At 37.7% G+C, this 12012-nt stretch overlaps 2 protein-coding genes across 3 annotated transcripts; one reads left to right on the forward strand and one right to left on the reverse strand.

Annotated features, from left to right (window-relative positions):
* The first annotated feature begins 438 nt into the window (after positions 1-438).
* LOC110911669 (coatomer subunit zeta-1) lies at positions 439-3329 on the forward strand. Its single transcript, XM_022156292.2, has 7 exons — positions 439-594; positions 1954-2113; positions 2247-2394; positions 2495-2572; positions 2642-2726; positions 2839-2894; positions 3024-3329. The coding sequence occupies exons 1-7, from the start codon at positions 592-594 to the stop codon at positions 3028-3030; spliced, it is 537 nt and encodes a 178-aa protein (XP_022011984.1). The 5' UTR covers positions 439-591; the 3' UTR covers positions 3031-3329.
* LOC110911667 lies at positions 3144-9474 on the reverse strand. Of its 2 annotated transcripts, none has more exons than XM_022156291.2 (10): positions 9089-9474; positions 7932-7975; positions 7178-7295; positions 6974-7094; positions 6344-6888; positions 5968-6253; positions 5611-5893; positions 5298-5459; positions 4721-5179; positions 3144-4613 (listed from the first exon to the last, which is right to left on the reverse strand). In XM_022156291.2, the coding sequence occupies exons 1-10, from the start codon at positions 9264-9266 to the stop codon at positions 4293-4295; spliced, it is 2517 nt and encodes an 838-aa protein (XP_022011983.1). In that variant the 5' UTR covers positions 9267-9474; the 3' UTR covers positions 3144-4292. The 2 variants fall into 2 exon arrangements, with proteins under 2 accessions (XP_022011983.1, XP_022011982.1); XM_022156290.2 differs by having other exon boundaries at positions 4013-4613; positions 5298-5462.
* Positions 9475-12012: the final 2538 nt, after the last annotated feature.

A 12012-nucleotide genomic window follows, 5' to 3' on the forward strand; every position in this document is an offset into this window, starting at 1 on the left:
CCCTTAATACAAAAACTATGATTTTTCCCCGTTCAAAACAAATTTTTGGTTTTGCCCCCCAGCTAAAAATTACGAATTTGCCCTCAGTTTAAAATTATGAGTTTGTACTCTTTTAAAAACTTATGATTTTGCCCGCAGTTAAAATCTGGAGTCTTGCCATCGTTTTAAATGTTTTTTTTTCAAAACTATAGTAGTTTTTATTTTAATTGGTTTACTTAATCTAACTTTTTTGTCAAGCAGGTGTCTGACAGTCACTCATTGTTTATGACAATTTACTATTTTGCCCCCAGCTCAGGCTTGCCATCTTTTTTTTAGCAAAACTATGGCAGTGTTTTGGTTTAATTGGTTGAGTCGATATAATTTTTTTGAGATCTATGCACAAGTAACTAAAATACAAGCGTACATGTTATTAAACTAAGAAATATTCGGCTTAGCGTCCCGCAACGTGGGCGGGCATCCAACTAGTTGTAAAACAAATAACATATTGTCATTTAGATCACCCAACCTTTGTTCAATTGTTCATCAGTCACCTCTCTGAATCTACACAATAAAACTAAACCCTAGAAATCTTGACCCCAAATTCTTCATCCAATGGTAAGTCAACAATCAGATCTACTTGCTACATTACATTTACTATCATCTACAATTGCTCGATTTCATTTCATTTCATTTTTTCCAATTATCTGCATTCGTAATTTTCAATTTTATCCGTAAATTATCAAGATTAATCTCAATAACTTTAGCGATCAACAATTGCTTAATTCGTGTTACCTTGTTGTTGAATTCTGAGGGTTTTTTGGGACTCAGATCTGCACAAATGCAGTTGTTTTCAAAGTAAGAGTTTTAGTTTGGGGAATTTACTGAAATAGAATTTGGTTGGCTATCAATTTGATTGGGGAAAGATAAATTGATGTTTGAAATTCTAATGCATTGTTGCAAACATGGTTTTAAAGCGCGTGTGGCGCTCCGATGCGTTTTGATCCCAAAATCAGATGCGCGGTGTGCAATGCACCTGCATCGCGTATTAAAAAATGTTATGCTAAAAAGTTATTTATAGATGGTATTTTAAATTGTTAATATTTAAACACTGAAATATAGGATATTCTCATCATCTTTAGTTCTCTAGTTGGATTTGTTCGACCAAATTTGAAAACCTTTGATCCATTGCAATGGATGGTCTAATTTGTTCGAATATTGGTCAACTACGTAATGCGTCGCATCGGACAGCATCACACATCAGATCCTGCATCAGTTGCATCACTGCAGTTGATGTGTTCTCATCACTGCATCGTGTTATGCAATCCTGATGCATGCATCTTAAAACCATGGTTGCAAATTGTAGAACTTTGAAGTAATACATGTGATATTGCTATGATCTTTTGGGATATGAGACATAGACTCATATATGCAAGGCCAATGCCCGAGGTAAAATGCACCAAGACTCATATATTATAGGTGAACTAGAATTTGATGTAATGTTGATTAAAGTAAATTCATTCGTTCTTTCCAATTTTGATGATGGCATTGTCAAAGCGAATTTCAGGTGTATTATTTTCCTGATGAACTAATTGCAGAGGGTGGAGGCATTGATTGGGGAAAGACATTGTTTTTTAAGGCTTTAGTGACATGCTCATTTCATGGTTTATATGCTTGCAGATTTTTATAGGCTTTAGTGACATGCTCATTTCATGATATATGTGACATTTCTCTGATGTTTTGCCATATGAGAAATAGACTCGTAGTTGTAGCATTTCTCCGTATATATGTAAGACCAATAGGTAATTAAATGCATCAAGAGTAGGGTCGAAGAACAATAGATAGGTTGTGCTAACCATCTGTGAGCTGCATACTTCTGCAGCTCTGCTACCTGAAGTCTTGATGTCATAGGTGATCAAAATAAGTAACGAGTAATTAAGTTAAGATGTATTTATGATTGATGCTTGTTGTATGTAGGAGTTTTGCCCTACTGTGAAGAATATTTTGCTTTTGGATTCAGAAGGCAACCGCGTAGCGGTAAAGTACTATTCGGATGACTGGCCAACTAATAGTGCTAAAGAAGCATTTGAAAAAGCTGTGTTTACCAAGACTCAGAAGACAAATGCACGTGCGGAAGGTATATTCTTTAAAACCCTCTATGCACTACATACAAATGCATTATGTTGTTCTAGCAGCTCTCACCATATTATTGGTTATGAAATGAACGTGCCCCAATAGTTATATTACATGTTTATGCTCCCTCTATGCAGCTGAGATAACAATGTTTGAAAACAACATTGTTATTTACAAGTTTGCCCAAGATCTTCACTTTTTTGTTACCGGGGGTGATGATGAAAACGAGCTCATTATTTCCACAGTTCTTCAAGGTTTCTTTGATGCGGTTGGGCTTTTGCTGAGGTAGTTTGCAATTGATTAACGCATCTACTTATCTCATTGCTTCACCAGACTTTTATTTTACAGAACGTTAATAATATTTTCTATTAATCATATGTTTCAGGGACAATGTGGACAAGAAAGAAGCACTTGAGAATTTAGATCTCATTTTATTGTGCCTTGATGAAATTGTTGATGGCGGGTAAGCAACACTTTAACTAAAGTACGTTTCGTATTCATTATTATGCTTCAACTATTGTATAATTTGCAGAATTATCTTGGAAACGGATGCAAATGTCATTGCTGGTAAGGTTGCAGCCCACAGTATGGATTCTGGAGCTCCTCTCTCTGAGCAGGTACTTTGCACCCCCTCCTTTCAAACATGCGCGCACACCGTAACAAAGAAAACAAGTAAAATGCATTTATCTTCACTATTCAATATTTTAACGTTTCGATTCATCTTTGCAGACGATAAGTCAAGCATTGGCAACTGCACGAGAACATCTTACAAGATCTCTCCTCAGGTAATAAACTTAGAACCGAATCAGATAAAAACAATTGGATCTTCGTATTTGTTAGAACCGAATCAGAAAGAAGGCTATAAAAGGAAGGAAGCCCAAGATTCTGACTTTGAATAAATTTCTTAATCTCAGTGTATGATGATGATGAAGATACAGTTTGGAGTCAAGCAAGCCTAGTTTCTTGATTTGAAGTTGAATTCTGCAGCCAATGTAGGCATTTTGTCTGATGAGATGATCACCATTTGCTTTGAATTTTTTTTTTGGAAAATTAGACACGGAAGTTCGCTTTTGCCTTAGATAATCACCATTTGCTTTAAATATTCGTGTGGGGCATATATTTCATGTAAGCTTTTATACAAGATTTTATAGTGTGACCATGACTAATGTAGGTCTACCCATCTTCGTAATATTTGCAAAAAACACTTGGCCTGTGTGTCACCAATTCTCGTTTTAACCTTCGATGTTTGAGAAACCCGCAGAAGATCAACATACGGCTATCTTGGGGAGTTGTGTGGTTACGTATCAGCAACATAAACGTAAGATTGATTCTAGTTTCGAACAAACCAAATCTTAAATTAATCAAAAATTGTACTAAATACAGTCGATATCTTAAACTTTTGTCAAGCCTTGGTTAAGCTTTTCAGCTTTCTGTCATGACCAAGCCTTGCACACCTCTAAGGTCTGTCGATCGATATAAACCCTAACGATTAAACTAGGTCTAGTTTTGATCTCACTATTGCATTTGGGATCAAAATTAATAAAAATCAACGCATAATCGAAGAACCATTTGCTACCTACCATAGCCGGTGGCACAAATCTTAATTTGCCCCGAACCCATTTTGGCTCTACCACCAGTACTATTTGCCATAAAAACAAACATAACATGTGAAACCCCATCAACATAACCAATTTTGACGCAGACCCATTTCAACTTGTTACACAACAAAACATGCCCACATGTTTTACCAAACCAAACCGACCTTGGTTAGGAAAAAAAAAAAAAAAAAAACAGGTCTTTTTTAAAGACAGCAACAAACGCATATGCAATTTTAAGAATGAACAAGAAAGACCAGATTTGCAGTCATTTCCTTAACCCAATGCAGAACAATATTAAAACCATGTTAAAAACTTCATCATCAAAAAACTATAGATTACTTTAAGATGAAAGAGGAATTAACACCCATTAAAAAGGAACAAAGAACCAAAACAGCGAAGAACAATAAATAAATAAAAAGTCGAACTAACAAAAAATTAGCACGCGTGAACGTTCCTACATACTAACCGAGAACCAAGACCATAAAACACTAGTAGTAGAATACAACCTCTCAAGGCACAGTGCAGCAGCAGCTAAAACCGGATATGAACCAAAACCCTGAAAAACTCGAGTCAGGTATGAACCGATTAGTAGCTGTTTTGCCATAGCTGCTGTGACTGCTGCTGAGGTTTTGGTTGGCCTTGGGACGCACCAACAAGTGACCCATCCCTAGGGTTTTGCTGTAGTTGATGCTCCTGAGAGATTCCCGTCTGAGAATGATAGTAGTTAGGGTAGTTAAGAGTGGCCCCACCATAACTCTGTGAAGGCGGCTGCTGCTGCTGCTGTTGACCCTGCCTAAATGCACTGGGTTGCTGATTTTGACCCTGAAAACCGTAATATGTGCTTCCTGGCACAGCCGACATTGTTCTTGAACCTGCTCCATGAACCCACATTGCCGGGTTCTCGTTCTGAAAAAACATTCCAAGAATACAAAAGACAGATCAATTAAAAGACTCATAATATAAGATGAACATAAAACTGAAAATACTTAAGAAAACATAAAAGAGGATTATACCTGTTGGAGAGAGAGCAACTGACTGTTATCTTTATAATGGGCATTCAACACATCATCATAACTTAAAGTGGACCCAGTGGGTCCCGCAGGTTGATTAACTTGATAGTTTCCAGGAACTGCTGTAGAATTACCAAACGAACCATAACCAGAAGGAACAGCTGCAGACTGAGGCAAACTACTGACTGAAACGCTGTTTTTGTATTGAGGAAGCATGGCTGCCAGCTGTTGATGATAAGTGCTGTTACCAGCAAATGCTTGCTGAAAGCCAGATGGCATGTATGTATAACTTTGAGGTAAGAATGGATAGCCAATCATGTTTGCAAAAGGGCCCAATGGTAGAGTGGGTTGAGAGTACGGGTGCACAAGGTGGTGTGGAAGAGTGGGCCCAGTAGGAACGGTATTGCCAGGTGGAGTTTGTTGTGTTGGTTGAGATGATGAGAAAACACCAGTCTTTAAAGCCTAGATGGACAATATGGTAAATCAGACACAATGTGCAAAAAGACAGTATAACCAAAACCGTGAGGATTTAATATATATCATATATATGAACGAAAGCATGTTAGATTCATCACAATACCTCTGTCACAGAAAGTGTTGAGCCACCGATGGAAGATGCTGAGTTACCATATTTAGTAGCCATTGATTGATTAATAGGAAACGGTGAGTATGAAAGATCAGATTCTCTGACAGAATGACCATTTGCTGCTAATGTGTTTGGTAACGAGTTTGTATAAGCAGCCTGCTGCAAAATTTCACAAAGAAAACAAAAATATATCAGACTTGAAAGATTCGAAAATAACATCATTCACTTCTCAGCAGTATAAATACTTATAAAGTTTTGTATGTTCATTCCAAAAATAAATATGTAATAATTGTGGTAATAACCGTACCATAACATTTGAAAAGGGGGTTGTGTTTGGCATCTGTGTAGACGTTTGAGATTGCGGCAAACCTGGGTTCAATAGTTGGGTACTATCAAATGAATAACCAGATCCAGGTGTAGATGAAGGAAAGCCGTACTGATTCCCGTGTGCTGCCTCAGGATTTTCTTGCTTCAAAACCTCTCTTTGTGAAACAGATGGTAAATCGTAATTCCCGGAACTTGGTCCCGTTCGAAGAACTGGATTGTTCTCCGGTGTTATTATAGACTCATCACCAAAATACTCCGAATTTCTGCCAAATAAAATTAAATACATAAAAAACCGTTATAATAGAAAAAAAAACAGATGGAAGTCTGTAGTCTGTACCTAGTTTCAGAGGGCCCAACGGATGAAGAATCCACCTCAGCAGGCGTGTCTTCTAATTTGTTTCTTAACTGCCTAGATGCAAAAGGTTCAGAAAACCCGGGGTTCATTGTAGAACCAAAGCTTCCAAAACTCAAATGTGAGCAATTAGCAGTTTGAACTTGAAGATGATTTGGGATTACTACAGAAGGAACATCATCTTCTGGTTCATCCAAGTGTCTTTCTTCTTGTATATTAAGTTGCTGCATGTTTGCACTCACTTCAGATGCTAACATGTCTCCTTGTTCAACTAAGTGAGTCATGAAAACAAAATCAGGTATCATAAACAAATATTTATGTCTTTCAAGAAGCAAAAAAAAAGTCGGTAACAAAAACATACCTTCCTTTTGCTCATAAGCATGATCCTCAGGATGGAAGGAATCCACGTTTTTATACGAATCATTATCATAGATAGGTGCACTCGCAGACGCATCCTCCTGTATACTTCTACTTGAAATATGGTGTGCCGTATAATCTTCATAGACGTTTTCGTCTTCTGCCTCACCCTCTTCCGTCTGAGAACCTACGTATTGGTTGCTTCTATCATAATCCACATTCTCAGACTCCACATGCGGCTCGGGCCCCACAACGGACTGCACACCTACGGTTTGTGGCTGCTCAGTAATTGGCCAGTCATCATCATTAGAAACGTCTGGAGCTTTTGAAGCATAGTCGTCATAATGTGTTGATAAAGGCTGAGGTGGAACCGGGGTGCTGTAAACTTTGTTTTGTGGCCTGCCCATTTTCACGATGTCGGCCATTGACTTTTGACCGGGTGCACCCATCCAAGCCGATTGAAACCCAGAGAGTGGCGGTTGTGAAACGGTTGTGGTACCATCAGCTACGCTGAAAGTCGGTGCTTTATTTTCATAGCCGATAGAACCACTGCAGTAGCAAGACACCATTAATAAACAACAAATGAAAAAAAACAAAGCGAAAAAGTCCTAACGACTTTCCGTAATGCTGGTACCTGAAAGTTGAAGGGGTTCGATTTGTATTAGTTGATGCAGCTCCGTAAGTTGGTGCAGATGAACTTGTGTAGGAACTTGTCCCGTTTTCCCTCTTGGATTTTCCATGTAAGCCACCAAATTCTATAAAAACGCATTGAATAAGAACTAATATAGAACTAGTTACTCAAGTTTAATGACATTTTCAAAATGTAACACTCGTATACCAGATGAGCTAAACTGTGATGAACCACCACGTCCAGCATAACGATCTGTACCACTTCTGGCACCACGGTTTGAAGTGCTGCCACCACCACGAGGCCTGGATTCTGTTGTATCCTTAGACTGATGCAAATAATGACACAATAAAAACTATTATACCAAAGATTTGATATAATGTAGACATTGAACAGCTGAAAACGATGCACAAGACAGCCCAGCTATCTTTACATTGAGAAATTTGAAATTCATTGTATACAAGAAAAATAACTCCACAAACCATGTGTACAAGAAAGATTTACACAAACGAGTTTTAAAAACAGTATAAATGCAAAAACAGTAACGCTGTAAAAAATAAATTTGGTTATAGAAAAGAGTGGAACCATATAGATTTTATGCCTCATTCAAACCTAAAGGTGTGAATTTCTAACACAAAACTTGTGGTTTTGGATTAAATCTAAACGAGTTCGAGTAAGCTTTGGGTCAAAACCGCATACATTTAGCTAAATTTGTTTTGTGCCATAACTTAAAAGTGGACATTAAAATTTATAGTATAAAATTAACTATCATATACCGTTTGTACTTTTAGTTGTAAACGTTGCTACTTAATATACAAAATTGAAAAAAATAAATAAAATTTCAGATTAAACGGTATGTGTCATGTCAGCCCGCAAATGAGCATATGGTGAATGGTGTTCAAGTTCGTGTCAGGTTCAACCAGTGAACACAGCCCATTTAGCACCCCTATTCAAACCCACACACCTCTTTTTTCTTTTCTCGCTTGCTCTTCACCTCATGAAAAGGATCTACACAATAAAAAAGAGCTATATGTTAGAACCAAAGTTTAAATCTATATCTATACAAAATGTTTGTTTCAGAACTTTGAAGGCAAAAGGTAATGTTAACACGCAATCATACAACAGCAATGAGATAAGTTGTGATTTTCTCCATGAGTTGTAACAAATCAAAACCAATTCTGAAATTTAGAATAATGAACTACCAAGTGTAAAAAAGGAAACAACAGAATTTTATAAAACAAGTTCCATGTGAATCATTCATGTGTGTACTCAATATATATAACGACCATATTACAGGACAATATGCACAAAGATACAAAGAAAAAACTCTGTAAACTGCCAATCAAATTTTGGAATGCTTCAAATTTGCATGAACAACACATAAAAAACACATAACCTAAAACTGATTATAACTTATCAAATAACAGCAGTAAGATAAGTTGTGATTTTCTCCCTAAGTTCTAAAAAAACAAATCACTCCAGTTCTGAAACTTAATACAATTAACTATGAACTACAAGTTAAAAAAAGGATTTTAAACATCAAAACAATATCATTATACTCATAACACATAATGATCATATTACAAGGCCATACAAGATACACAAAGCTAATAAATACAATCAAATTTCACAATGCTTCAAATCTACATGATCAACAATTATATATAACATAACCTATAACTGACAATATCTTATTAAACAACAGCAGTGAGATAAGTTATAATTTTCTCCCAGAGTTCTAACAAATCAAACAACATTACTTGCAACACAAGTCACTATGAACTGCTATTTTAAAAAAAGAAACAAAAGAATCATTATGCTCAAAACACATAATGCTCACATTAAAAGGACATACAAGATACACAAAGCTACAAAACACACTCTGTAAACCACCAATCAAAACTCACAATGCTTAAATCTGCATGATCAAGTATCAACACATCAACACATACATAAGACATAACCTAAAACTAATTACACCTCATCAAATAACCAATAACCGTTTCATAACATGTAACCTATTTGCCCTAAATCCTTCCATATAACAAATATCCACCAAAAACACGAGAATTAGGTCAAACAACGACTATCCAAAAGCAAAAACAAGTATATCTGTTTCACCTTGAGTTAGGAGACGATTAACAGCTTCATTAGGGTCCATATTACACTCCTTAAGCGCAACGTAGATCTCAGCATCCGAAACTCCGTTGACAATCTCCTTGAGACTCTGTACCATCTTCCGAGAAGCCGGTGGAATTGCTCCGCCGTTAGTGGCTCCGCCGCCGCCTCTGCTGGCCATAATTTTCAGATCTAAAGGTGTTGTTGTGATCGGTTAAACAACGGCGATTGGTGAAAGTGAAACCCTTGGGTGGTTGTTGTTGTTATTAATATTATCGCACGGTTACACGCAGTTGGAAGGAGAGTGATGATGGAATCCGCCGCGACTAGAAGAAGAGATATAAGAAGCTTTCGAAAACCCTCTCCCCACTCGCCCACGCCTCTCCTCTTTTTTTATTCTTTTGAGTAAACTGCCATTTTGGTCCCTCTGGTTTGGCCAGTTTTACCACTTTAGTCTAAATTTTAAACTTTTTACATCCAGAGCTCTCTGGTTTGGTTTTTGTTGCCATTTTGGTCCAAATTTCAAATTTGACCAGATTTCCCATTAATGACCTGCTATTTTGTCTTTATCCTCATGGGCTTTTTGGTCATTTTAGATTTATTATCTCTTTATTATAACTCGATTATAATAAATCTCTCTCTCTCTCAACATACAGACATCTCTCTCTCTCTCAACATACAACTCTGCTCTCTCTCTAAAATACCACCACCACACCACACCACCACCACCCCCACCATAGCATCATCCCCACCACCATCCCACCGCCGCCAAACACCCCTAGATCTCTGCCCATTTCTCTCTCTCTCTCTCTCTCTCTCCCCCTTCTCACCACGCACCACCACCGTACCTCTCCCCTCTCCCGTCGATCTCACCTCGCCAGCGTCTCCGACACTCCGCCACCTCCTCAAATCGAAGCTCAAACGCTTGAAAACCCTAACCCTAAGAACACACAGATCTCCGCATCAAGATTTTGAAGACGATGATGATGAATCCGGAATGAGACACACAGATCTCCGCCTCAAGAACACATGGTAAACCGATTAGGGTTTTTAAGGTGGGATAAGGCGAGACGGTGGTGGAGAATAGTGGAAGATTAGGGCGAATTTATGAGGATGGCGGTAGGGTCTATAGTGTTTGCCCAGTCATTTTTTGGGTGGAGGTGCTCACCGGATTGAGTTGCAGGTTCATCGGAAAGCCATTTTGGTCACCGGATTGGTGTGGCAGTTGTGGAGGTGGAGGTGATGGTGTTGTGATGTAAGATAGAGAGAGGGGCGGTGGTTGCAGGGGGTGTAAGAGGGTGGTGGCAGGTGGTGGTGCTTGGCGACCGACACAACAAGGTTTGTCGCTGAATGTTGACTTGACACTGTTGAATCTGTTGGAAGCTCATGGTGGTGGAGGTAGTTGCAGGTTGTGGTGGGTTGTGATGGTGGAGGATGTGGTGGTGTTTGAGTTTTTGAGGTGCAGAGGTTGAAGATGATGAGGTTGAAGATAATGATGATCAGGGGGTTTTTATATTTGGGGGTTTTTTAATAAATGAATTGCTTTAATGAAAATTAAATGACCAAACTACCCCTTCAGATAAAGACAAAAAAAGAACATTAAAACAGTCAAAAATAAGAGATTTTGAGTTTTGGACTAAAATGACAACAAAATGCAAACCACAGGGACCCAGATGTAAAAAGTTTGCGATTTGGACTAAAATGACAAAAGTGCCCAAACCACAGGGACCAAAATGACAGTTTACTCTTTTCTTTTTTTTATTATTTTAGAATCGTTTTTGTTTTTGTTTTTTTTTTAAGTTTAGAATTATTTTTTTAAGTTAGATAATATAATAAAAGATTAAAATTAGCGAGTAGTTTTGTTCGTCCACGACATTATAGCCTAGTGGCATTTTAGGGGTAAGATAAGACTTAGAGACCATGAGATTTTGGTTTTGATTTCCAAAGGGGGATTTTCCCGATTGATGAACATGCAGTTCTAGATTGATGAAAACACCATTTCATGCGAAAACTAGGGTTTTGTGTTCGATTTGGCTTGTTTGAATCATATGTTACATATATTGTTTTCCAAGTTGTATTCCTTTGATGTTAGAAGAAGGCTTCTTACTTGAAATTTTTGTGTTTTATGGTTATTTTAGGTTAGATATTGTTAATTTTTTTATTTTTCCCTAATGATAATCCACGGACATGCAATTAATGTTAGTGCTTTAGTTTTTTTTGGCTCTTTCATCTCAGGTGGTTGCATTTGTAGTTTGTTGTTGTGTCGATTTTAATAGATTAAAGGTAAATTATTTGTTCTTTCATCTAAGGTGGTTACATTTGTAGTCTTGGCTGAAGGTGGAAAAGGTTAATAGAGAAGGGGTATATGATGTCAAAAAGAGGAGGCTGGCATGTATTGAACTTTTGGCAGAGGAAAGATTGCTATCGGATGTGGAGTTGACTGAAAGAGCTGAATGCAGGAACTTTGTTGCAGAGTTTGACAGAATCAAACAACAGGATTTACGACAGAAATCCAGGTCTAGATGGGCCATTGATGGCGACGAGAACTCGGAGTTTTTTCACCATATCATTAACTCCAATATTAGTACGAATAGATTAAATGGGCTTATGATAGATGGTTCTTGGGTTACTAACCCAATTTCTATTAAGGAATCTCTATATGAGTTCTTTTTGAATCAATTTTCGGAACCAATGCCAAATAGGCCGGAGATGTCGGTTCATAATCTGGCTTCTATTTCGGATTCCGAGGCCACTATGCTAGAACAACCGTTTTCAGTGGAGGAAATTAAAGATGTTGTGTGGGAATGTGATGGCGATAAAGCTCCGGGCCCGGACGGGTTTAATTTTAAATTCATTAAAAGATGTTGGGCAGGTCTCCGAGAGGACATAGTCAAAGTTTTTAATAAGTTCTATGTGGACGGCTCTCT

This window comes from Helianthus annuus, chromosome 15, assembly GCF_002127325.2.
Source record: "Helianthus annuus cultivar XRQ/B chromosome 15, HanXRQr2.0-SUNRISE, whole genome shotgun sequence".
NCBI classification, from domain to species: domain Eukaryota; kingdom Viridiplantae; phylum Streptophyta; class Magnoliopsida; order Asterales; family Asteraceae; genus Helianthus; species Helianthus annuus.